We start from the raw sequence: 25,912 nt of genomic DNA on the forward strand, positions 1-25,912 counted from the left end.
GAGAAGGAGAAGGAGAAGGAGAAGGAGAAGGAGAGGAAGAAGAAGAAGAAGAAGAATATGAAGAAAAGAGAGGAGGATAGATAGGTCAGTAGGATATGTAGGTAGGTAGGTAGATGAGAGACAGACAGACAAGTTGCACAGTTCACATTGGTGGTAGAAAGTCTCAGGCCAACTCTAGTGACCCCTGATGGGGTCTTCATGGCAGGAGACGTTTCCAAGGTGGCTAGCCATTGCCTGCCTCTGTGTAGCAATCCAGGGCTTCCTCAGTGGTCTCCCGTCCAATCTGGCTAGCTTGGCCCGTCCTGCTCCAGACCCACTTGTTGTTACCCTACATCAGGCTTTCTCAACCAGGGTTTTGCCATAGCCCCTTGTAAGTCCCTTCCTGGACTGTGGGAGTGTCCTGGTGATGTCACATCCAGTGGGAGTGTCTGGGTGATGTCACTTCTAGTGACGTATGACTTCCGGGGGCGTGGTGGGAAGGTGTAGCCTGCTGACATCACTTCTGGGGGTTTCTCAACGCCTGAAGAATGTTTCAGGGGCTTCTGGATGGTAAAAATCCTGCCCTACATATTATACCTGCATTGGATCTTAAAGCACCGGTAGGTAGGAGGACAAAGTTTCCACGACTACCCTTAGAACTGATTTCAAGGAATCCTGTGGATTTTTCCGGAAACGTCTACACGATCCCGGCAATCACCTGCAGATCTTCTGGCACGTTGCATGCTTCAGCTAGCCTGCCAAGATTGCTGACACCAGCTAAGCCTGAATAGCTATTTTTAACCCCATGGCTGTTCCAGCCAGCTGCTGTGTGGGGAAAGGAGGTCAGAGGGTCAGGCCTCAGGCAGAAGAGGCCAGGCCAAAGGAAGTGCTCCTTCTGGGGGCCGGATCCCATTTCACAGGAAGCTGCAAAGGCCTGGGCCTTCCTGGAATGCAGACCTCAAACAGCTGGGCCTTCTTCTTTTCTGGGCCTTTAGGGCCATGGGGAGCTGGTGGGAGAAGCTTCCCTCCAGGTTTCAGCAACGGGGACCTCTCTGATCGGCAAGCCGGGTTGACAGCTGCAGGCTGGGGAATTCCTGGAGAAAGTGGGTGTGGGGGAAGGGAGGGGCTTTAGGGTTATAGAAATGGCGGCACGCAAGGGTGGCCAAACGTGGGCTCTCCTGAACTGCATGGACTACAGATACGATGAGCTCCAGAATGCCCACAGAGGTCAAGAGAGTCACAATTTGGGCACCCTTGCCATAGAGTCTGCCCTGAAAACCAGACATTTTCTCCAGGAGAACCAACCTTTGTGGTCTGGAGAGAAACTGTGTAATTCCAGGCGATCTCCAGGGTGTATCTGTCAAGGAATGAATGAATGAATGAATGAATGAATGAATGAATGAATGAATGAATGAATGAATGAATGAATGAATGAATGAATGAATGACAGCCTATCCTTCTCTGGGGCTCTGGGTGAGGAACAACATATTTAATATCCTAAACTTTAGGATATTGGACTGGATGGTTGGACTAGATGGCCCCTTCCAACTCTATGATTCTGTGATTCTGTGAAAACAATATAACATTAAATCTACAGTAGATCCCTTAAATAATTACAAACTGACTCCTCCTTCTAGGCTCTAGATTTCTATATCTATATGGCTCTAATTTTCAGATGCTGATGTCAATTTGGCTGGTGTTTTGAACAGGGAGGCCAAGAGTACGATGCCGGCTTAGGTCTCAGCCAGAGGCCTGGTGGAACAGCTCTGTCCTGCAGTCCCTGCGGAACTCTCCAGATTCCCGCTGGGCTCTGATCTCCCCAGGGGACCTGTTCCAACAGGTGAGGGCCAGTACTGAAAAGACCCTGTTCCTGGGTGTAAACTGCACAGAGCTTTTATTCCAACCCCAGATCGATTCAGTCCCTGCCCTCTACACAGAATGCGATTTCCGTTTGGATGTGGGGCGATTTAAATTTTCCTTCTGCAGCAAGAAGGATTGATCTGGAGTGACCCTACCTTTATTGTGCAATATCTTGGAGTGCTTTTAATGCTCAATATATTTTAAAATCTGGATTGGGAAACCAAGCTCTGTGGTAGAGAAACTCTGATAGGCCACACCTGGTCATGTGACACGCTTGCCTTAAAGGAGAAGCCCCTAATTTCTCTCAACTTCTGTCGGTCCTGGATTTTTCCTCCCTCCTCTGCCTTTTTCGATCCTCTCCCCCCCCTCCAAGAAAAGAAAGAGGCTCTCTGCCTGGCTCCTCTCCCCCCCCCTTCAAGAAAAGAAAGAAAGAGGCTTGGCTCCCCTCCTTCTGAACTACCCTAACCATGTGCAGAAGACTTTCCTGTTTCAATGGGGGGGGGGGAGGAAGACCCGAGTTCAAAGCGATCTGAATTCAACAGGATTGACAATGGAATAAACAAAGTAAGTGCAGACTATGCCCTGGTTGAGACCAGGCCTAGTCTGCACACAATAGATAATGCACTTTCAATGCACTTTAGAAGTAGATTTTCCTGTTCTGCACTGGAAAATCCAGCTGCCAAAGCACATTGAAAGTGCATTATCCTTTGTGTGCAGACTAGGCCCAGTTTGATATCTTTGGGGCTGGGAATCTCTAGCAGGTTTTGCTCTCTAGCTCTTAAATGCTTGGGGTGGGGGGACATATGGGAAGAGACGGTCCTGTTGAGATGAGGGTTGATATTTTGGGTTTTTAAAGGTGACAACCAAAACCTTGAATTTGATCCAGTCTTCAATCTGGAGCCAGTGCCGATTCAAATATGTGCACTCCGCTGGGTCCGTATGAGGACCCTGAGATTCCCTCTCTGTACACCCTGTTCTGTTTGGCCCTCCAAGGCAGGGGTAGTCAAACTGCGGCCCTCCAGGTGTCCATGGGCTACAATTCCAGCGAATGCTAGCAGGGGCTCCTGGGAATTGTAGTCCATGGACATCTGGAGGGCCGCAGTTTGACTACCCCTGCTCCAAGATATCTAAGCAGTCAGGGGCCAACTCACATCTATGCTTGCTGATGTGTCACTCTCAGGTTCCCCCCCCCCCCCCAGCTTGTGGGTTTGTTTCTGACATTCCTTCTTTGGTACGCTGCCACCAGCTGGTCAGTTTTGGAAATTCCTATCAAGACAGCCAGTGGGGTATAATACCATAAACTCCCCCCTCCAGTAGGGCTCTCAGCCCTACTCTGTGGGCCCAGTCTAGCCATAGAGGTCTTCTTTATTACTGAAGAAGAAGAAGAGTTGGTTCTTCTATGCTGCTTTTCTCTACCCGAAGGAGTCTCAAAGCGGCTTACAGTCGCCTTCCCTTTCCTCTCCCCACAACAGACACCCTGTGAGGAAGGTGGGGCTGAGAGAGGAGGGAGAGGAGGAAGAGAAGATTTGGTTCTTATATGCCACTTTTCTCTACCACAAGGAGTCTCAAAGCAGCTTATAATGGCTTTCCATTGAGAATGATGATAGGTGGAATTTGCTGATAGAGGATTTAGTGATAAAAAGAGAGGGGAAAAAACAATTTGAAGAAGGGTTTAGATAATTCATGGAGGATAAGTTTGCCCATGACTACTAGCCATGGTGGTTGAGGGGAACCTCCATATTTAGAGGCACTAAGCTTCTGTGCTTTAGGATGCTTAGGGCTGATCCTGCGTTGAGCAGGGGGTTGGACTAGATGGCCTGCATGGCCCCTTCCAACTCTATGATTCTATGATTCTATGATTCTAATCCCAGAGCCAAGAGGCAACATTGGAGGAAGGGAGGCCTCGGTCTCCAGACCCTGGCTGTCCAGAGGAACCGGCTGGCCACTGTGTGAGACAGGATGGTGGACTAGACGGGGATGCTGAAACCAAATCTCCAGCCTTTCCTCCGGGGAACGAATCCCCGTCCGTCTGTCTCCAATGACCACCATGCGACCTCAAGGCCTTCCCGGCAGAAATGCCTACAAGCCAGCTTAATGGCGGACTGAATTTTTCCTCGCTCCTATAAATAGGGACCCCCATCAGCCTCCCTAATCCCATTGGTGCAATGGGGCTGAGAATCTGGGGGGCGGCTGGCATTTGCCTGGCGCCGGCTCCCTCTTGGAAGATGCTCACTCCAACAGGCCCGGACCAGGCTGGTGCACCCAAGGGGCTGGCGGGCACAGCTCATTCTGCCCCCCCTTGCATTGTTCTGCCAGGACCATCAGCAGAGAGACAGCTGACAATGCATGGGCTGGACAGCTGGTCCACAAAGGGCCTGGCGGGAGGAGGGAGGGCGGGGTCCTGGCTTAAAATAGCCCCCCAGACCCTCCCAAGAACACACACAGAGCCACTCCTGGGGGAGAGGGAAGGACGATGGCCACTGGCACCATGGGCTGGCTCCCCCTGGCCCTGATCCTCAGCTTCCTTGCAGGTAAACCAGGCTGGGCCAGAAATACGTACGGGTCCAAATTGAGGTCCATTGAATGGGGGAGAGAGCAATCCCTATGCAGGTCTACTCAAAATGGAACTGGAGACTATTTGGGGGAGTTACTCCCAGGAAAATATTCTGAGAATTGCTATCAGCATGCTGGGGGGGGGGGTCGTTGTTTCGTGCGTTCGTTCCTTTGTTTGACCATTCCTTCCTCCCTTCCTTTGTCCCTTCCTTTCCATTTTCAAAAGAGAAGCAATATTTTGAACCGGTTCCCACTTCTGGATTTACTGCATTTTCAGGAACCCCTTTGCAAAATAACTCTCCATGACTTTCTAACCTTCCGACCTTCCAATGCAGAAATTTTGCATCGGTTCATACTGGGAAAATGTATATTGTTTATTTCTCACCTTTGGCATTCAAACCATATTGCACCCCACCGAGCAACAGACTTGGGTTGTATTTCTGCACCTTCTGTACACGGACAAGCCCAATTTTTTTGATGAGCCCCACCCCTCCCATTTCACCATTTCCCCTCCTTGCTTCGCAGTCTGGCCTGCGAGAGACCTGCGACCCACCATTGGGGCCCTGATCCACAGTGCGAGAAGCACCAAGTAGCAGATTGTCTAGCCACTCACTGCACAGGTGGGGTCAGGTGCATCCATGGCAGTGGGGCTTGTTGTGACCCCCCAAGTCGTCTTGGAAACCCACTTCCACGTGTTCGGTTACAAAGAAGAGTTCGGAAGGGCCACTTAATAGAATTTTATAGCTCCTCTTTTGTTTGCTCGGTAATTTTGGCTTTCAGAAATGACTGGGACAAATGGTGACGGAAGCTAAGCGGGGTCAACATTTGGATGGGAGACCACCAAAGAAGGCAGTAGAGAAAGGCAAGAGCAATAGGCCCCATAACCCCAAAATGGCACCCGAGGCCTGAAGAAGTACAGGGGGACTAATCCTCCAAACCCCAGGGTCTGGACACATTATTGGGGAAGGTCTTGGGTTCTATACCCTGTTGTTGGCCCTCTGGAGGAATCAGTTGGCTGGACTAGATGGACCAGGGGTCTGATCCAGCAGGGCTCCTCTGAGGTTCTTATGAAGGCCTCAGCCTCTCTGCCCTGTTGTTGGCACTCCAGAGAAACTGGTTGGCCCCTGTGTGAGACAGGAGGCTGGACTAGAGGGACCCTCCCTGGTCTGACCCAGCAGGGCTCTTCTGGGGTTCTTATGCCCTGCTGCTGGCCCTCCAGAGGAACTGGTTGGCCAGTGTGTATACTTTTCACAGTCAAGCCTCCCTTGTTCCGTCATAAGTTGCACAGCAGTGTCTGCAAACATCTCACCGGCCACCCAGAGCAAAAGAATCTGAGACCTTAAAATTATAATGACAGACCGTGTGGCTTCAATGGGGCCAGCTGTCCGCTGCATCTTTCAGCAAGCTTGTGGGGTGCTGGTAGAGAAGGGAGTCCTGCCTACCCCTTGCCCATTTCAGAGCCCCACTGTGGCCACCCACCTTCATCCAGCAGTGGCAATTACCCCTAATGAAAGCGATTAGCCGGCATTTTTCCTGCCAGCTTCCCTTTCAGGTGGGATCCAGCCTTGGCCTGGAATGCTAATAATTTGATAATACAAAGGATTAAAAAAGAAGAAGAAGAAGAGAAATCATTAGTAAGGTAATGATCTGTAGACAAGACGGGGATAGATGGCAGGCAGCACCGAGGGGCCTATTTATTATTAATCAATTACTATTTGCGGAATGCCTAATGGCTCTCTAATTAAATCCTCATTGGAGCTGCGAGATAACGCGGAGGTAAGGATCAGTCGGGGTCTGGGCTTTGGGGGAGACGCGGCAAAGGTTTACGCAGATTCGGAGCCAAGAAGACAACTTTTTCCTGTCTCCGATAGTCTCCCCATGAACTTCCTTGACGGTAGTTTCGGGAATTAAAAAAGGAAGCATTGGGGAAAATTCGTAATTAACATAGACTGTCTGCTACCCACAAGTTCCAGCATTGTCTACTAGTTTACGTGGAGTTAAAAATTAGACCAATTAGACCGATTCTTGAATGAAATTCAGTAGGGACAAAAGTAAAATTCTGCATTTAAATAGGAAAAACCATATATACCAATATAGGATGGGGGAGACTTTCTTGGCTGTAGTATGTGTGGAAAGCATCTAGGAATCTTAGTAGACCATCCATTGAACAGGAGTCAGCAGGGTGACTCAGTGGCTAAAAAGGCAAATGGGATTTTGGGCTGTATCAAACGGAGTATCGTGTCCAGATCACAGGAGGTGATGGTACCGCTTTACTCTGCTCTGGTTCGGCCTGACTTGGGAGTACCGTGTTCAGTTTTGGGCACCCCAATTGAAGAGGGATGGAGACAAACTGGAACATGTCCAGAGGAGGACAACCAAGATGGTGAAGGGTTTGGAGACCAAGACGTATGAGGAAAGATTGGGAGAGCTTGGTCTGTTTAGCCTGGAGAGGAGACGACTGAGAGGGGATCTGATAACCATCTTCAAGTATTTTAAAAGACGCCATATGGAGGATGGAGCAGAATTGTTCTCTCTTGCCCCGGAGGGATGGGCCAGAACCAATGGGATGAAATTAATTCAAAAGAAATTCTGTCCAAACATCCGGAAAACATTCCTAATAGAGTAGTTTCTCAGTGGAACAAGCTTTCTAAGGAGGTGGTGGGTTCTCTATCTTTGGAAATGTTTAAACAGAGGCTGGAAAGAAGAAGAAGAAAAAGAAGAAGAAGAAGAAGAAGAAGAAGAAGAAGAAGAAGGACAAGGACAAGGACAAGGACAAGGACAAGGACAAGGACAAGAAGGACAAGAAGGACAAGAAGAAGAAGTAGTGTTGGTTCTTATATTGCATTTTTCTCTACCCGAAGGAGGCTCAAAGTGGCTTCCATTCGCCTTCATATTCCTCTCCCCACAACTGACACCCTGTGGGGTGGGTGAGGCTGAGAGAGCCCTGATATCACTGCCCAGTCAGAACAGCTTTCTTAGTGCTGTGGAGAGCCCAGGGTCACCCAGCTGGTTGCATGTGGAAGAGGAGCGGGGAATCAAGCCTGATTCACCAGATTAGAAGTCCGCACTCCTAACCACTCCACCAAGCAGGCCCATTCTGCCACACAGACCATTTAAGCTCCTCAGTTCCTCCTCCTTCGCCACAGTTCCTCACCCCCCCCCTGGGATTTCTGCCTCCAGGTTGCCCACCTGCCGTCTTCTTCCTCCAGGGGCCCTAAGCCGGAACCAGGAAGAGAAGCTCCTCCAAGACCTGATGGCCAACTACAAGCGCAACCTGCGTCCGGCCAAGCAGGAAGGGGATGTCATTGACGTGATGCTCAAGCTGACCCTGACCAACCTCATTTCCCTGGTAAGGAAGACTCCCTTCTCTCCCTCCTGCCTTGCCCCCAGGGTCCTCGTGCCAGAGGTCGAGCACAGTGGGATGTGGGCCTGCGGACGTCCAGCCGGTGCTGGGAGAGCCCTTGGGGTTACAACTGACCTCAAGGTGACCGAGATTAGTTCCCCCGAGGAAATGGCTGCGTTGGATAGTGGACTGTGTGACATTACACGCCACTGAGGTCCCTTCTCTCCCTCCACCCCCTAAGTCTCCAAATTTTCCCCAACCCAGAGCTGGCAACCCCAGAGGATGTCCTAGCTAGACCCAACAGGGTCTGAGGAACTCTGGGTTAGGAAATACCTGGGTGTTTTCAGGGGGTGGAGCCCAAGGAAGGAGAGGGATAGTCCCTCATTGGGGTCCAAGGCCATAGCATCCATTATCTCCAGGGGGAACAGATCTCTGTAGCCTGGAGATGAGTTCTAATTCTGGGAAATCTACAGTCCCCAGCTGGAGGCTGTCCACCCTACCCCCCTCCACAGTCTGTGAAGCTAAAATACCTGATCGGGGGGGGGGGGGGGGGTTGCAGGTTTAGGAATTTGCAAAATGCCAGCAGGCATTCGACTGAGGTTAATACAACCTAGAAACATCTGGCGGTCCCCCTCGTTTCAATGCCTTCCATAATCTGAACATTTCTGACCTCCCTAGGGGCTCTGTTAAAGTTGGTGTATTGAAATTGTTCAGCGAGTTAATTATGGTAGCCTGTTAAACCTCTATTTAGTGCAGGAATTGTTATTGATATATTGTTGTTACTGTTATTAATGTATGACCTTCTACGTATCCCACAATGTTCCCCTGTAAACTGCCCTGGGCAATATGGGAGGGCGGTATTAAAATCTAAGAAAATAAATATTATTGTTATTTTATTATTATTATTTAATTTCTAGACCGCCCTTCTCCCAATAGGCCTCAGGGCGGTTTACAACATAAATAGTTAAAACACAATAAAATCCCCATAAAAACCCCAATTAAAAGTTACATATAACATATCACATAACATATAGCGGCGGTGGTCACAAATAAATAAATGGGCAGGGATGGAAGGGGGTGAGGGGTGAGTCATAGTCCAACCTCCACACCAGCTCCAGGAGAACTGGTCTCCCTTTTCTGGGGCTAAACCGTAATTCCAGTTACGTGGGAGAGAAACCCGGTTCTGAGTGCAAGGTTCAGCAAAATCGATAAAACCAGTGATCCAAAGGAAGCAGGCGAGAATCCGAGATGAAGCGGCTTCCAATCGCCTTCCCTTCCTCCCCCCCCCCCACGACAGACACTCTGCGAGGGAGGTGGGGCTGAACGAGCCCTGACAGGACTGCTCAGTGAGAACAGCACCATCAGGACTGTGACTGGCCCTAGTGACCCAGCAGGCTGCACACGGAGGAGCGGAGAATCAATCCCGGCTCTCCAGATCAGAAGCCGCTGCTCTTAACCGCGTCGCCGACGACAGGGCTGAAACACAGATCTCTGTCCCCGCAAGGCTGGCACAGCTCTTTTGAAACTCTCCACGCTTGTCAATTGACAGTTCTCACATTTCCCTTGGTTCATGCATCACCATTAGGCAGCTTGGTACCTCTGGATTGTCTAGGACCTTAGGGCAGTTCTGACCCCATCCTGATGGGCTGGCTAACCTCTCTGACAAGGGGGGATTGTCCTAGAAAGATAGAGTTTACTGTCTGAGCAACCTCCTGAGAACGGCCCTTCAGATGGTTCGCCTCCCCACACAAGCACATTCGTAAACCTGCACAGTTTGCAATAGACTGTTTTGTACTTCTTCTCTTGCAAAGGGAATTCAGGCCGTCTACGGCAGGGGTAGTCAAGATGTGGTCCTCCAGATGTTCATGGACTACAATTCCCAGGAGCCCCCTGCCAGCGACAGGTTGACTACCCCTGCTCTAACTTTGTTCTGTCTTCCTTGGAGTTGACACCACGTAAGGCAGGGATAGTCAACCTGTGGTCCTCCAGATGTTCATGGACTACAATTCCCAGGAGCCCCTGCCAGCGAATGCTGGCAGGGGCTCATGGGAATTGTAGTCCATGAACATCTGGAGGGCCACAGCTTGACTACCCCTGGTCTACGGGACTCTCTCACTTGCAGCTAAGGGCAGACTCAGGGCTTCTGGTCTCTGTGAAGCTTTGGTCAAACTCCAAACTAAAGCATATTCAGAGACGGTACTAAGTCTATTTTCTACGGCTCCGCGTGGGTACGGGGACGCACACACTTGCTCTGACCCGGTAGTAATAACGTTGCCAACTCCAGGTTGAAAATTCCTGGAGATTTGGGGGTGGAGCCTAGAGAGGGCGAGATTTAGGGCAGGGATGGAGCTCAGCAAGGAATAACATCATACAGGCCACCCCGCCAAGCATCCACTTTATGGAAACAGCCTTGGAAGATCAGATGTAACAATAATAATTAGTGGCAGTGCTATTTCTTATATCTAGTTTCCTCCATATATCAAGCGACTCAAGGCGGATTCCATCAATAGGATTATAATAAACTCACATCAAAGTCAAATGTAATAATAATAGGTAGCTGTTATGTTAAGTGCATTAAAATCTAAAATGAATTTATTTAGTAGAAGAAGAAGAGTTGGTTTTATACCCTGATTTTCTCTATCTGAAGGAGTCTCAAAGCGGCTTCCAATCGCTTTCCCTTTCCTCTCCCCACAACGGACAGCCTGTGAGGGAGGTGAGGCTGAGAAAGCCCTGATATCACTGAGGAAGAAGAAGAGTTGGTTCTTATATGCCGCTTTTCTCTACCCGAAGGAGTCTCAGAGCGGCTTACAGTCGCCTTCCCTTTCCTCTCCCCACAACAGACACCCTGTGAGGGAGGTGGGGCTGAGAGTATCCTGAGATTACTGCTCTGTGAGAGCAGCACTATCAGGGCTGTGATGAGCCCAAGGTCACCCAGCTGGCTGTATGTGGAGGAGAGGGGAATCAAACCCAGCTTGTCAGAATAGAAACCGCCACTCTTAACCACTACACCAAGCTTTCTGAACCAGTTTCTTGAATGGGTGGAGTTAATTAATTCTGGAAATTGGCAACCTTCAGTAGTATAGAGTGTGGGAGATTTATTTAACCTTGCCCCAGAGAGCCCTGGGAACCGTAGTTCTTCAGAGGCAAAGGTTACCTCTCAACTGTAAGGCTGCAGTGCCCAGCAGAATGTAAGCCAGGAGACAGGGAGAGATCCTGTTTACAAAATCCAACTCCCATCTATCGCAAGAGTTTAGGGGACATTTTTCGAGGGGAGGGTGGCTTGGTGGCAGGCGGCTGTCCAGGGAAATATGATATTACTGCTGTCGACTTGTTTCTTTCCCCCAGAACGAGCGAGAGGAGGCACTCACCACCAACGTCTGGGTCGAGATGGTAAGTGAAAAAGACAAGATTCTCCCGAGCTTCCTTGAGGTTTAGCATGAGGTTTAGGTTTAGATAGCATCGTTTGGCCTTTGAAAATAATGGATAGAAATGGACAGGATGCTCTTGTCTGTCTGGGGATGAGGGGGGACATGACTGCTCTCTTGAAAGGTTGTCCCTTGGAGGAGGACAGGGAGCAGTTCCTGTTGGCAGCAGAGGAGAGGACCCACAGTGATGGGTTTAAACTGGAGAATGGTACCAGCTAGATAACTGGAAAATAATTTTAAAAGTCTGAATAGTTCAGCAGTGGAATGGGCTGCCCAAGGAGGTGTCCCACACTGCTGGTCTTCAAGCAGTTGCTGGAGAGATCCTGAACATAGATGCTTGAGGCTGATTCTGCCTTGAGCAGAGGGTGGGACTAGATGGCCTGCAGGGCCCCTTCCCACTCTGGGATTCTAGGAGTCTAGTTCAGCAGTGGGATGGGTTGCCTGAGGAGGTGGGGAGATCCCCCTCACTGGCCATCTCCAAGCAGCGGCTGGACAGATCCTTCTCCTGGATGCTTGAGGCTGATCCTGCACTGAGCAGGGGGTGGGACTAGATGGCCTGCATGGCCCCTTCCCACTCTTGGATTCTATGGGTCTAGTTCAGCAGAGGAATGGGCTGCATGAGGAGGTGGGGAGCTCCCTCTCACTGGCCGTCTTCAAGCAGCGGCTGGACAGATCCTTCTCCTGGATGCTTGAGGCTGATCCTGCACTGAGCAGGGGGTGGGACTAGATGGCCTACATGGCCCCTTCCCACTCTAGGATTCTAGGAGTCTAAACCTGTTTTCCTTTCCTAAAAAATGAGTTTGAGAAGTTTGGCTTGCCTACTGGATTCCAGCTTTGCAAGAGTTTAGTTTCTTCTAGTTTGCTCTAGGAACCTTTTTTGAAACTCCTATGGATCTTGTTCCACTTTTGGTTCATTGGGGGATTAGAGGCAGGGTTGCCATCTCCAGGTTAGGAGAATCCTGGATGTCTGGGGTACAATGCTCTAAAGTCCCCCTCCAAAATATCCATTTTCTCCGGGGGAACTGATCTCTCTCATCCGGAGATGAGCTGTAATTCCAGGAGATCCCCAGGTCCCAACTGGAGGCTGGCATCCCTAACCTCTTGAGGTCACTGGCCCCACCTTGCCAAGCAGAAGAATGTTGTATTGTGAATCCTACTTTTCCATTTTTTTGTTGCCAGCAATGGAATGATTACCGCCTGCGGTGGGACCCGGATGCCTACGACAATATTGAGCGTCTTCGGATCCCATCCACTTCTGTTTGGCTGCCAGACATCATCCTGGAAAACAAGTGAGTCCTCATAAAGACAGCTCTTTGCTGCTGCTTCTTGCCCTTGCCTGATGCTGGACTAGGTGGACCCCTGGTCTGACCCAGCAGGGCTCTTCTGATGTTCTTATGAAGACCTCGCCCTCTCTGACCTGTTGCTGGTCCTCCAGAGGTACTGGCTGGTCACTGTGTGAGGCAGGAGGTTGGACTAGAGGGACCCTCCCTGGTCTGACCCAGCAGGGCTCTTCTGATGTTCTTATGAAGGCCCCAGCCTCTCTGCTCTGTTGTTGGATCTCCAGGGAAACTGGTTGGCCCCTGTGTGGGACAGGATGTTGGACTAGAGGGACCCCTGGTCTGACCCAGCAGGATTCTTCTGATGGAAGAATGATGGAAGTCACTTTGTAGGGGAAGGTGGAACAACACCCAGTTAGATAAATAAGCCACTAATTATCCTTTCAGGGGAGGAGGATGAAAAGGGGGATCCAGCTTTTGTGATATCTTTCTCTTCTCATTCTGTGCAGCATTGACGGGGTGTTTGACATCACACTCTACACCAATGTCTTGGTGTCTCCAGATGGGTCCATCTATTGGCTGCCTCCGGCCATCTATCGCAGCGCCTGTGCCATCGTTGTCACATACTTCCCCTTTGACTGGCAGAATTGCTCCATGGTCTTCCAGTGAGTCTTGGCGATACTGCCAGGCTATGGTCTGGTGGCAGGGCAGAGTCAGGAGGGCCAGAAATGGAAGCACAGGTTCACTGTGTGGTTGCCAGCTCTGGGCTGGGAAATACCTGACAAGGGGTGGATAGAGAATGTGGAATTGGATGAGGAGAGAACCTCAGCAGGAGGAGGAGGAGGTCCCCCTGGTCCACACCGCTTTCCAAAAATACTTGGTGGACACCAGAAATGGTGTTACCATGTTGGGGACCCCTGACCTAGAGATATCTGATACAGCTTCAGGATGGGGTGGTCCTTACTTTGCCCTTCCCTGTTTGCAAGGTCACAGACCTACAATGCCCACGAAATTAATCTGCTGCTGGCAGTGGAAGAAAACCAGATGATTGAATGGATCTTCATTGACCCAGAAGACTTCACAGGTAACTGCGCCCACACCTGAGCCAGAAGGGAAGTGGAGAAGTCCGATTGCTTCCCTTCAGGTCTGTAAAAGAACACAACGGTTGCACAATTGCCTTGTTGGCTCCAGCCAGTCTGTCCTTCTTTTGTCCAAAATTCTTCATGATGCTTCTGGAAAGCTCATAGGTTGACTAGGAAGGCTCCAGGCCTGTCATGCTATCCGTTCCCAACATCTGGCCATCCAGAAGCTTGTTGAGTTTGGAGACTCCACAGAGGTATAAAAGTGCTTGACGATAAATAGGGTGACCCTCCTCCTTCAATCTGGCCAATCTTTTCTTCTACAGTGATCCAAACTTGTAGCCAGTCTTGTGGCAACGAATGGTACAGCCTGATATCGGAAGCTATGCAGGGCCGGTGCTTGGGTGGGAGACCACCAAGGAAGAATCTGCAGAGGAAGGCACAGGCCAATCACCTCTGCTTCTCCCTGGCCTTGGAAGCCCATTAATTGGGGTCACCATAACTATTGGGAGAGTTTAAATATGCAAGAGAGTGCCTCATCGAACTGCCCCGCTAACTGCTTTTATTTCACCCTGCCAGTTGTGGAGGCTGGCAGGGAGGAAGTGTGCTCCAAGGAGCCAATCAGGACAATGGAGGTGAGTATTTGAAAAAGACCAGGAAGTCCCTGATCTAACTATGTAAATCAGTGGTCCCCAACCTTTTTTCGGCTGGGGACCGGCAGGGCAATTGCCCTGCCTGCGCAGCGCGCATGTGCAGCTGAAATCATGCATGTGTGGCACTTTGCACATGCGCGAAAGCGCTGCGCATGTGCAATTTTGGCCGCGCAGCACACATGGGCGCATGTGCGGCTGGGCTGCGCATGGGTGCATGCGCGGCTGGGCCGCACATGTGCAATGCATGGCGCGGCCCTGATTCCCTCTCCCCCCCTCCCGCAGTAAGAAGCTTCCCGGGCCGCAAGCTTGCGGCCTGGGAAGGTTTTTAGTGCGGGGGGGCGGGGAAAGGGAACCGGGGCCCGGCGCCCTGGCCTTCGCGGCCCAGCACCGGGCCGCAGACCACAGTTTGGGGACCACTGATGTAAATGACACATCTCCTCTGAGGCCCCCTGTATGATATTCTTCATATGCTGCCCAATCATGCACGTGAAGATGCATGTTTTGCATCTTCCAATATTTGCATATTCCAATAATACCTTGGATGTGACATGAGAGCGCATAGATACATATTAAGGGCACCCAGACCCACCACCCCAGGTGGCTGCCCCTTTGGCCTTGTGGTTGCGCCACTCATGTTTCCACAGAGACCATGGTGACATTTGGCAGTCCAAACAGGAGAATTATTAGTATTGGTTTTCTCCCCGTTGTTCTGCCTGTCTCTTTCTTCCCCTCCCAGCCCCTCCCTGAGCTCACTCCTCCATTTAAGCAGATTGAACCGGGGACGCGGTTGTCCTGCACGGCAGCTACCACCATCCTCCATCAAGTTTTAATAGCACATTGAAAGCCCAAAGTGCAGTCGGAGCGGGGAGAGACATGTGTTTTTTCATTACTGGGACAAGCCAGTTCTTTTACCCTGGTAAACATCCATTGCTCTGCCGGGCGACAGGGGGAACACGACGGTGACACCGGCTTAATAATGTGTCATGCTCGGATTTGCCTCGCAGCTAAGGGGGAACAAGCAAGAAAAAATGTTGGGTTTCTACAGTAGTGAGCAGGCTGGGGACGGTTTGGGGGCACAGCACCTCGGCAGGATTGCCTCAGCAGGCTGCCAATCCCAGCGGCTGGCTGAAATCCCCTTGAAATGGAAGCTGGTAGCAGGCAGAGTATAAATTTACTGGCTCGTGCTGATTTGGGTAAACCCAAAAGGCTCCTATCCCTAGATAGACCCCTGGATCTATTTCCCATCAGGCTGTTCGCCTAGCTGCCTTCCCAGGGGAGATGGAACAGGTCCTTCCATCTATCTGGATGAAGCTCTGGTTTGGTTGCAACTTGTTGTTGGATTAGAATCACAGAACTGGAAGGGAACTCCAGGGTCATCTAGTCCAACCCCCTGCACAATTCAGGACATTCACAACTACCTGCCCATCCCCAGTGACCCTGATTCTAATCTCAGATGATGCCCCCCTCCCCAAATTGGACTGCCTGGCCAGTCTGGCCTGGCAGAAATTCTTCTCCATATCGCAAAGTGGCGAACAACATTTCCCTGGGCGTGCAAGAAAGGGGCCACGAGAAGGGCCAACAAGAAGAAATTAGAAGCAAGATATAAATTTGTTCAGGACCGCTTCTTCCATTTGAAATTGAGGAGGGGAAAATTAATATAGAGCTGTTCTACAAAGGGGGCCCATATATTAGAGTGTACGGAGAGTAGAATCCATTGCAAGATGTCTACGGACAAACGCCACAGAGGGAGGGGAATAAAGGAAAACGAAACACCGCTGGCAGGCCTGTTGAGCCCTTGGAAAGTATCCAAAACGGGACAGAAACAACTGCCTTCATTGAGATCGACCGAACGTCACTCTGCAATCAGCAAGTTCTTATATTTCACACCATCCTGCCGCCCCTCCTACGCATACCCACAAACGCACAGGCACAAGATTTAAAAGCTGGTCTCTGAGTGAAAAAAGAATCCAAATAAGAATAAGGATTTGGAATAAGGATTTGTTTCCTGAAAACAGTGAGGAGCAGAACCACTCAACAAAATAGAAATGGAGATTCTCAAGTGCGTAAAGGAGTTTGTGTTTCTGAGGAATGTTGGCTCCGTGGAGTCAGAGACCAGGATGTAGTCTGCACAGGGCTTTTTATCCGGTCCCAGTTCAAATGAGTCCCTCCCGTCTACACTGAATTCGATTTGCATTTTGATTTGGGGGCGCTTTAAATGTACGTGCCAGGCAAAGGTGGCTTCTCTCCTGTCCGTGTGGTTTTGTCTTCCCACAGAGAACGGGGAATGGGCCATCAAACACCGCCCTGCCAAGAAGATCGTGAACGCCGAGCGTTTAACGCCGGACGACATTGGCTACCAGCAGATCATCTTCTTCCTAATCATCCAGAGGAAGCCGCTCTTCTACATCATCAACATCATCATCCCTTCTGTCCTCATTTCCTCTGTGGCTGTGCTGGTCTACTTCCTGCCGGCCAAAGGTCAGCATTAGGTGTTGGCTTAGGTGCAGGGGCAGCCAAACTGTGGCTCTCCAGATGTCCATGGACTACAGTTCCCAGGAGCCCCTGCCAGCGCATGCAGAAAATGGCTGCTTTGGAGGGTGGACTCCACTGAGGTCCCTCCCCGCTCCGAATGCCACCCACTCCTGGCTCCACCCCCAAAGTCCACCTGCCTCCACCCCAGAGCTGGCAATCCCAAATGTGGGGCTGCCCTCTGATCTAGATTTCCCCCTTCGGTTCTTACTTGTTTCAGTTCATGTCGAGTAGGGGCATTCCCACCTTAACTCTCTTTCCTCTCGTATCCCTGCAGCTGGCGGCCAGAAGTGCACCGTGTCCATTAACGTCCTTCTTGCCCAGACTGTTTTCCTCTTCCTGATTGCAAAGAAGGTCCCCGAGACGTCCCAGGGGGTCCCGCTGATCGGAAAGTAAGCATTTCTCACTGGGGTCTCCTGCCTAGGCTTCCTGGGTGACCCGTCATGATGGGTACTATCCAATTCCCAGCTCTCGATCTTCTCTCTAGCCAGGTCAAAAATAAGTGGCGGGAAATGCTATCATGTTGCGCCATCACTTCCGGACACTCTAGGCATCCCCAAATCTCTATGGTGAGTGAAGAGGAGATGCAAATCCTCCCTGCCCTGTGGTTTCTTCTCCTGTCCTTAATAAGGCAAATAGGGCTGAGACTGGGGATGTTGGGGGTGCCTCCCTCTCCAGTTTGAAGTGAAGCAGCCCACACATTGGTTTATTTACTAGCAAGAAAGTCCATTGCAGCCAGGAATACAATGGGCACTAGGACCCAGGGGACACCGGCAGGCGCAGATCTCCCTCTCCCTTGCAGCAGTAGCCATAGGAGGTAATCAAGGCTTGTTTGTGGTTTGGCAGGGCTCTCTGTGTCTCTTTCATGGGCTAGCTACTGCAGTGTCTGAGAGCAAAGTGTCTAGCATCCGGAGAGGGAAGGCGGGAGCTGTAGGGGCAGGGCCAATCAAGGTGCCGCTAGCTTTGCTGGCTGCACCATGATTGGCCCTATTTAACTCGGACACCACGGACACATTCCACCCCCGTGGCTGTTTCACAAATATTAATAGGAACAATGAATAATGATATTTATATACCGCCCTCCTCGAAGGCTCAGGGCGGTTCACATGAAACAGAACAGAAACCATACAGATAACTTAGATTAACAATAATGAATGAAGTGAAACCACAAGTAGAAAAAAATGTAATAGGGATGCCAACTTCCAGGTGGGACCTGGGGATCCCCCGGAATTCCAGCTCCTCTCCAGACTGCAGAGATCAGTTCCCCTGGAGGAAAGGGCTGCTTTGGAGGGTGGGCTCTTATGGCATTGCCCCCCACTGGTGTCCCTGTCCTCTATCCCCAAATCTGCAGGAGTTTCTCAACCTGGAACTGGAAACCGTATCTAACCCATCCCCGGCTGGTAGTCAAGGGGAGGGGGGACCTGGAAATAAATCTAACAACAAAAACAACAACAACAACAACAATAATAATAACCCTAGAATGTAGCCATTGTCTGCTGATGCATTTGCTGAATATTCTTGGGATATCTGTTGACGGTCTTTGACATCCTGTGCTGCTTGAGTTTGCCGTTTGATATTTGAGCCCAGCTGTTGGAAAGAATTTGCTAAAGACGTGCATTGAAAGGTTAAGCGGTCAGTTAGCTGGCTGGCAAGGACTGTTTTGTTACCGGACACCGTTGGCTGACCCAAAGCAGGATCTAACCTTCATTGTGTTTCATGGTCAGCGACGCATCAGCAGTTGTCAGAATTGGACAGCCGGCATGCAAGGGTATCACAGTCTTAAAGCATCTGATAGCTGGTGTGCAGCTGGGTTTTATGTCTGAGATGGAGGTGGGAGGGTATTTAATGGGAGATGCTATAGGGCGGCTGACAGACTGTGGGGCTTCTTGCCTGATATTTTGGAAGATGGGCTCTAGGGATTTGAGGACAATAGATACTGAAGCCCAGGGATTCCCAGCCTGGGCTGATTCTGCGCTTACTTTGTTTTTTCCATTGTGGATCCTGTTGAATTCAGATCAATTCGAACCTGGGTCTTCTTCTATTCCACCCGACCCCCCAATTGAAAGTGTTCTGCACTTGATTAGGGAAGCTCAGAGCGGGAGGGCGGGGGGAGCCAAGCACAGCAGGAGTCTCTTTAATTTCTTGAACGAGGGCGGGGGGATTGGAGACAGCAGAGGAAGGGGAATACATCCAAGAGGCAAATCTCTGCTGAGAGAAGTTAGGGCTTATGGAGCGCAGTCACTTTAAGGGAAGCCTTGCAACTGGGAACCAGGAAGTCTTTGAACTGACGCCCTGGCCAATCTTGGAAGACTTGTTTGCTACAAGGCACGAAGAAAGAAGTTAATTCGACAAAAGCAGAGATCTGCATATTTACTGATGCTGATTTTTGAAATATCGAGGCTTATATCCACTTCTGGATATAGCGGGGGAAAGGTGGGGTCACTCCGGATCAATCATGCATGTGGCAGAGCAAAAATTTAAAGCGTCCCAAATCCAAATGAAAACCGAATACAGTGTAAATGGGAGAGATTTATTTGAACCAGGAGTGGGTAAAAAGCCCTGTGCAGACTACACCAAGGAGTCCACGATCCCCCAGGGGTCCATGGGAGCTCCAGGAGGGGTCTGCATCCTTTCCCCCCCCCCTGCCTTAATGGACTTGGACACAAACTAGGGAACTGGCCACCTCTACTTCAGGGGCTCGATGGGCAGGTCGTAGGTGTATGGATCAAAGGGGGAAGTTGGTTGTAGCATGGTATGGGGGGGGGGAGCTCTGGCCTTTCTTCCCAGTCTACATGAGGTGGAGTCAATGTAGCAGTAGTTAAGGTGGGTGGACAAAAGACAAGGAAGATGAAGGGTGCATGTAATTATGTCACTTCCGGGGGCGTGGCAGGGAGACATGGCCAGCTGACATCACTTCTGGGGTTCCTTGAAGCCCAAAACGTTATTTCACAGGTTCCTCCACAGTCAAACGGTTGAAAACGGCTGTTTTACCACATTAAAGTCCCTTTAGTGATGCCAGCCTCCAGGTGAGACCTGGGGATCCCCCGAAATTACAGCTCATCTCCAGGCCACAGAGATCAGTTCCCCTGGAGAAGGTGAACTGTGTGGCATTAAACCCCGTTAGAGTCCCTCCCCTTGGCAGGTTTCACCCCCAAAATGCCCAGAGCTGGCAGCCCTGGATGTTTCTGCCTCCACCCTCGAATCTCCATCCCTGATCTGGCGGTGGCAACTCTAGCTGGAACCCTTCTTCTTCTCCCCACAGGTACTTGACCTTCCTTCTGGTGGTGACGATTGCCATTGTGGTGAACGCCGTGATTGTCCTCAACGTCTCTCTGAGGACCCCCAACACCCACTCCATGTCAGAGAGAGTCCGGAAGGTACTGGTCGACAACTCTGGTCCCACACAGTTCTGCATCTCCTCTCTGTTACGCAAGTGGACAATTTGGTCCTAACTTGGAAGCACCATGCCAATGAGGGATGTAGACAAACCGGAGCATGTCCAGAGGAGGGCAACCAAGATGGTGAGAGGTTTGGAGACCAAGACCCGTGAGGAAAGGTTGGGAGAGCTTGGTCTGTTGAGCCTGGAGAGGAGACAACTGAGAGGGGATCTGATAACCATCTTCAAGTATTTAAAAGGGTGCCATGTAGAAGAGGGAGGAGAGTTGTTCTCTCTTGCCCCAGAGGGACGGGCCAGAACCAATGGGATGAAATTAATTAAAAAGAAATTCCGTCTAAACATCCGAAAGAAGTTCCTGACTGTTAGAGAGGTTCCTCAGTGGAACAGGCTTCCCCGGGAGGTGGTGGGTTCTCCATCTTTGGAGATTTTTAAGTAAAGGCTGGATAGCCATCTGACAGAGAGGCTGATTGTGTGAAGGTTCAAGGGGGAGGCAGGTGACAGTGGATGAGCGATAGGGTTGTGAGTGTCCTGCATAGTGCAGGGGGTTGGACTAGATGACCCGGAGGTCCCTTCCAAATCTATGATTCTATGAGGGATTGTCAAAGGACCAATCCAAGACTCTAAATCTTGAACCAGATGGACCAATCATTGGGGTATGTTAAGGGCCAATCAAGGCCCTTGGCAGACTCCCCAAATTGTATATGTCTGTGTCTCCCCATCCCTTGAATGTCCCCTTCCCACTCTATGATTCTATAAACCACCACTGGCAGATCTTAAGTAGGGTCAGTACATGGACAGTGGTCCGCTAAGGCAGGGGGAGTCAACCTGTGGTCCTCCAGATGTTCATGGACTACAATTCCCATGAGCTCATGGGAATTGTAGTCCATGAATATCTGGAGGACCACAAGTTGACTACCCCTGCGCTAAGGAATAAAAAGGCCGAGGCAGAAAAAAAAATTCCCCAGGCCTAAAACACAGCCAGGTACACAAAATATATTCTATAATTGAAACTGAATTATTTGTTCAAAGATGCTAAAATGTCATTTAGAGCTTTCCACCACCAGAACCCCTGCTGGAGGGACTGATAGACAGAACGGCAGGAATGTGGTTTTTAAATGATATTTTCTCGCCTTTGAATGTATAATTAAATTATACACTATTTTTTGTTTATTGGCCCTGCGCACCTCGCTGTATTTTAGTTTTGTGGAGGCTTTTGTCTCACTCTTTTTGGTTCCATTTCTCCTATAGGGTTGTTTCGCCCCCTCTTCTGGTGGCAGAGACCACCAAGGAATACCCGGTTCCCTGCTCCAAGGCTGCCAATGGCCAACGACCTTGGAGCATCTTTGACCTTGAAACCCCCCTGGGGTCTCCCTTGTTGGCTGCTGCTAGAAGGAGAAGAGTTGGTTCTTTTTTGCCGCTTTTCTCTACCTGAAGGAGTCTCAGAGTGGCTTTCAATCGCCTTCCCTTTCCTCTCCCCACAACAGACACCCTTTGAGGTGGGTGAGGCTGAGAGAGCCCTGAGATTCCTGCTCGGTCAGAACAGTTTTATCCGTGCCGTGGCAAGCCCAAGGTCACCCAGCTGGCTGCATGTGGGGGAGCGTGGAATCAAACCCGGCTCACCAGTTTAGAAATCCGCACTCCTAACCTGCAAGGCCAGTTTTCCCACCTTTTGCTGTCTCCCTTTCCTCTCCGGCCCCCCCCCCCAGGTTTTCCTGTGCACGCTGCCGCACTACTTGGGCATGCACACGCGGCGCGATACCCAGCCTGCCAAACCTTGGCTCGTCCGGCGCCGGAGTTCGCTGGGCCTCATGGCCAAGGCCGACGAGTACATGCTGTGGAAGGCACGGAGCGAACTCCTCTTTGAACGGCAGAAGGAGCGTGTCGGGCTGATGAGGTCCTTCTTGGCCAAGATCCGTGAGTCGCCGGCTGCTGAGAGCACTTTTGGGCCTAAGATTTATTGGTTGGTTGGTGGCTTGCTTTCGTTGGGCTTTGCTCCCCAATGGAGACCCAAACCGGCTCGCAGTGTTCTCCGCTCCTCCCTTTTCCCCCTCACAACAACCCTGTGAGGTAGGCGAGGTGGAAAGAGTGTGCTTGGCCCAAGGCCACCCAGTGGGCTGAGATGTCACAAGTGGTTTGTATTTCACAGGTGGTCTCTGGCCCACCTTGCACAGCACCGCAAAGAGTGATGCAGCATCCCCCAGAATCAAGGGCAATATCCTGACCGGCCCTCTGTACTCTTGACAGTCCCTCCTTTCTTTCTTGCCCCCAGGAGGAGGCTTGGAGAACGGCTGTCCTCAGGAGCTTTGCACCAGCCTCCGGCACGCCGCGCCAGAGATTCAGGCCTGTGCCGACGCCTGCAACCACATTGCCAAGACGCTGCAAGAGAAGAACGACTTTGACAGTGTGAGTGTCCTTTGGGAGGGACCCGGTGGGCTCAGGCTGGATTCTGGAGATTTGGAGTGGGAGAGGGATCACTTGGGCACGAAATTGGGGTCACTGTGGGTGGGCAGGTAGTTGTGAGTTCCTGCATTGTGCAGGGGGTTGGACTAGATGACCTTGGAGGTCCCCTCCAACTCTAGGATTCTATGAGTCTAGGCTCTCCCCCCCCCCCAAAAAAAAGCATCCATTTCCTCCAGTGGATGCTCCACTGGAACATCCACCACTCCATCCTGATCTCTCCAGCCCAGGGGTGAGGTGTAATTCTGGGGGATTCCCAGGTCCTGCCTGGAGGCTGGCATCCCTATCCGAGGGCCAGGGGGGTGTAGGAATTAGAGTGCTGGGTGGGAATCCCTCCTTGTCCACAGTCTTTGCTGAGTGACCTTGGGCCCTTCACTCACCCTCTCCTACCACGCAGGGCTGTTTGAGGAGGGATGGAGAAAGGGAGGGGGTTTGACAATGGGAAAAATGTTGAGAAAGGCTGGTACAAGGTATTAGATCACAAAATATATAGATTTCTCTTTAATTCAGAGGAAATTCTCTCATTGCTGCTTGTAAGTACGAAGAAAAATCACAGCAATGCTGAAGAATGCATTTATTTGCCGGGGATCAAAAGACAGTTCTGAGCTTTTGCCTCATAGATAGAATCATAGAACCGTAGAATTAGAAGGGGTCCATAGAGGCCATCTAGTCCACCCCCATGCTCAGTGCAGGATCAGCCTCAAGCATCCAGGAGAAGGATCTGTCCATCCGCTGCTTGAAGACGGCCAGTAAGGGGAAGCTCCCCACCTCCTTAGGCAGCCCCTTCTACTGCTGAACTAGACTCCTAGAACCCTAGAGTGGGAAGGGGCCATGCAGGCCATCTAGTCCCACCCCCTGCTCAGTGCAGGATCAGCCTCAAGCATCCAGGAGAAGGATCTGTCCATCCGCTGCTTGAAGACGGCCAGTGAGGGGGAGCTCCCCACCTCCTGAGGCAGCCCCTTCCACTGCTGAACTAGACTCTTAGAATCCTAGAGTGGGAAGGGGCCATGCAGGCCATCTAGTCCCACCCCCTGCTCAGTGCAGGATCAGCCTCAAGCATCCAGGAGAAGGATCTGTCCAGCCCCTGCTTGAAGAGGGCCAGTGAGATTCAAGTGGGCCACCATGTGGGTCTGAAGCAGCAGAAAGAATTTAGAGTCCAGTGGGACGAGCTTTCATGAGGAAGTGCCCAAGGAGTGTGCATGCACACGAAAGCTCATCCCTTGGATAAAACTTTGTGGCCTGAAAGTTTCCACGGGGCTCCAATTTTTGCCTCGAACGGTTTTTGCCAGTTTCCCACCTGGAGGCTTGGCAGCCCTCCCTCGCCCCTTCCCTTCCCTTGCTCCCCCATCCGATGCCCTCCATTCTGCCCCTTCTGTTTCCTTGCAGGAGAACGAGGAGTGGATCCTGGTGGGGCGGGTCATCGACCGCGTCTGCTTCCTCGTCATGGCCTCCATCTTCATTTTCGGGACCTTTGGCATTTTCCTGATGGCCCGTTTTAACCAGGCGCCTGATGCGCCCTTCCCGGGGGACCCAAAACCGTACCTGCCCTTGGAATGAAGGGGTGGGTCGGGGGGGGGGGGGGCTCTGGAAAGGCTGGTACTGGACCATTTCATGAAGGCTTTTCATGCCAGGGGGCAGAATCCGGCCCTTCACCTGACAGTCCTGCCGTTTAAGCTGGCATTCATTTACCTGCCCTGATGCCTTCCCTGCACTCTGATCTTTGGAGGGTCACATGGAGATATCTTGAACCCGTGCAAACATGAATGTCTGAAGCTGCCGAACAATGAGTCAGACATCAAGGTCATTATTGCTTACTCTGGCTGGCAGCTGCTCTCCAGGGTCTCAGGCGGACGTCTGTCCCGTCCCCTCCTTCCTGGTCCTTTTCACTGGAGATGCCGGGGATTGAACCTGCGGCCTCCTGCATGCCAAGCAGAGGCTTTACCACTGAGCCAGCCCTTCCTCCCTTGGGCCAGCAAGGTCGCTATTGTCTACCCAGATGGGGTAGCAATGAAGGAAACAATTGCCAACTTCTAAATCGGTGGTCCCCAACCACCGGGTCGGGCCGCAAAGGCTCTGGAACCGGACTGCAGCCCCCGCCCCCCGCAGTGAGAAACTCTCCAGGCCGCCAAAGTGACCAATTAGCTTGAGGCCCGGCAAGCTTCTTTTTGCGGGGGGGGGGGGGGAGAGGGAAGCGCGGCCGCCAGCACAAATGCGCATGCACGGCACTTTCACGCATGCGCAGCAGGTCCATGCATGCTTGTTTGTGGCCACGCATGGCGCAAATGTGAATGCACACACCTGTCGCGAATGCGCACACCTGCTGTGAATGCACACACCTTCTCTGCGCCTCATTGCAAAGCAGTCTTCCCTGATTGGCCAGGGTGTCAGTTCAAAGACTTCCTGGTTCCTGGTTGCAAGGCTTGTCTTAAAGTGACTGTGCTCCAAAAGCCCTAACTTCTCTCAGCAGAGATTTGCCCTCTTGGATGTATTCCTCTTCCTCTGCTGTCTCCAATCCCACCCCCACCCCACCCCCCCTGTTCAAGAAAATAAAGAGACTCCTGCTGTGCTTGGCTCTCCCCCCCCCCCCCCGGCTGTGAGCTTCCCTAATCTTTCTGTTTCAACTGGGGTGGGGGGGGGGTAGAGGAAAACCCATGTTCAAATCAATCTGTGTTCAGCAGGATCCACAGCGGCAAAAACAAAATAAGTGCAGAATCAGCCCTGGTATGATGGAGTGGAATCACGGCATTGGTCCAGGGGGACTCAGCCTGCCCTGTTCAGGTAAAGGTATATACAGTCCTATGTAGCCCTTTGTTTTTGGCACCGGAGCGTTCAGGATTCCACTCATCTGCATCTGTTTTTTTTTTTCTTCTGCTGCATCTCAATAAAAGCACAAAAATGGTTTCCCAGTCTCGTGTGGCTTGGGCTGACGTCATGCTAGGCAAAGGGACCCTATCAGAGGCCTGCAGGGCTACCGGTGCTGGGAATTGAACCTGGGACTGTCCTCATGCCCCTGAGCCACAACCCTAATGAAGTCCCTGCCGCCCCACCCCCTAAACCTCCAGGTATTTTCGTTTTCCAAGGTGATGGTTTGAAACCTCTGCAAAGGCAATCAGATCTCCGATGGCCAATCAGAATCTCGATCTACCCCGCAAGGCTGTTGTGTGGATGGCGCCCCGCCCCCGGGCCAAGCTGCTTGCCCTGCCGTGACCCCTGTAATAAAAGGGTCGTTTGGCCCCCAAAGGGGTCCCGACCCCCAGGCTGAGAACCACTGATTCAAGCTAATATCACCTGATAAATACTTAGGATATCTTTTACAAAATTAACTCTTCACCCATTTGGGAAACCCTTGCAGGGCCGTCA

At 51.2% G+C, this 25,912-nt stretch overlaps 1 protein-coding gene across 1 annotated transcript; it reads left to right on the forward strand.

The window, feature by feature from the left end:
* The first annotated feature begins 4,291 nt into the window (after window positions 1-4,291).
* CHRNG (cholinergic receptor nicotinic gamma subunit) lies at window positions 4,292-24,109 on the forward strand. Its single transcript, XM_077347806.1, has 12 exons — window positions 4,292-4,370; window positions 7,602-7,741; window positions 11,081-11,125; window positions 12,340-12,449; window positions 12,947-13,102; window positions 13,424-13,521; window positions 16,444-16,647; window positions 16,976-17,090; window positions 19,961-20,075; window positions 21,802-22,009; window positions 22,365-22,498; window positions 23,939-24,109. The coding sequence occupies exons 1-12, from the start codon at window positions 4,313-4,315 to the stop codon at window positions 24,107-24,109; spliced, it is 1,554 nt and encodes a 517-aa protein (XP_077203921.1). The 5' UTR covers window positions 4,292-4,312.
* Window positions 24,110-25,912: the final 1,803 nt, after the last annotated feature.

The sequence above is a fragment of the Paroedura picta genome, chromosome 8 (assembly GCF_049243985.1).
Source record: "Paroedura picta isolate Pp20150507F chromosome 8, Ppicta_v3.0, whole genome shotgun sequence".
Taxonomy (NCBI): domain Eukaryota; kingdom Metazoa; phylum Chordata; class Lepidosauria; order Squamata; family Gekkonidae; genus Paroedura; species Paroedura picta.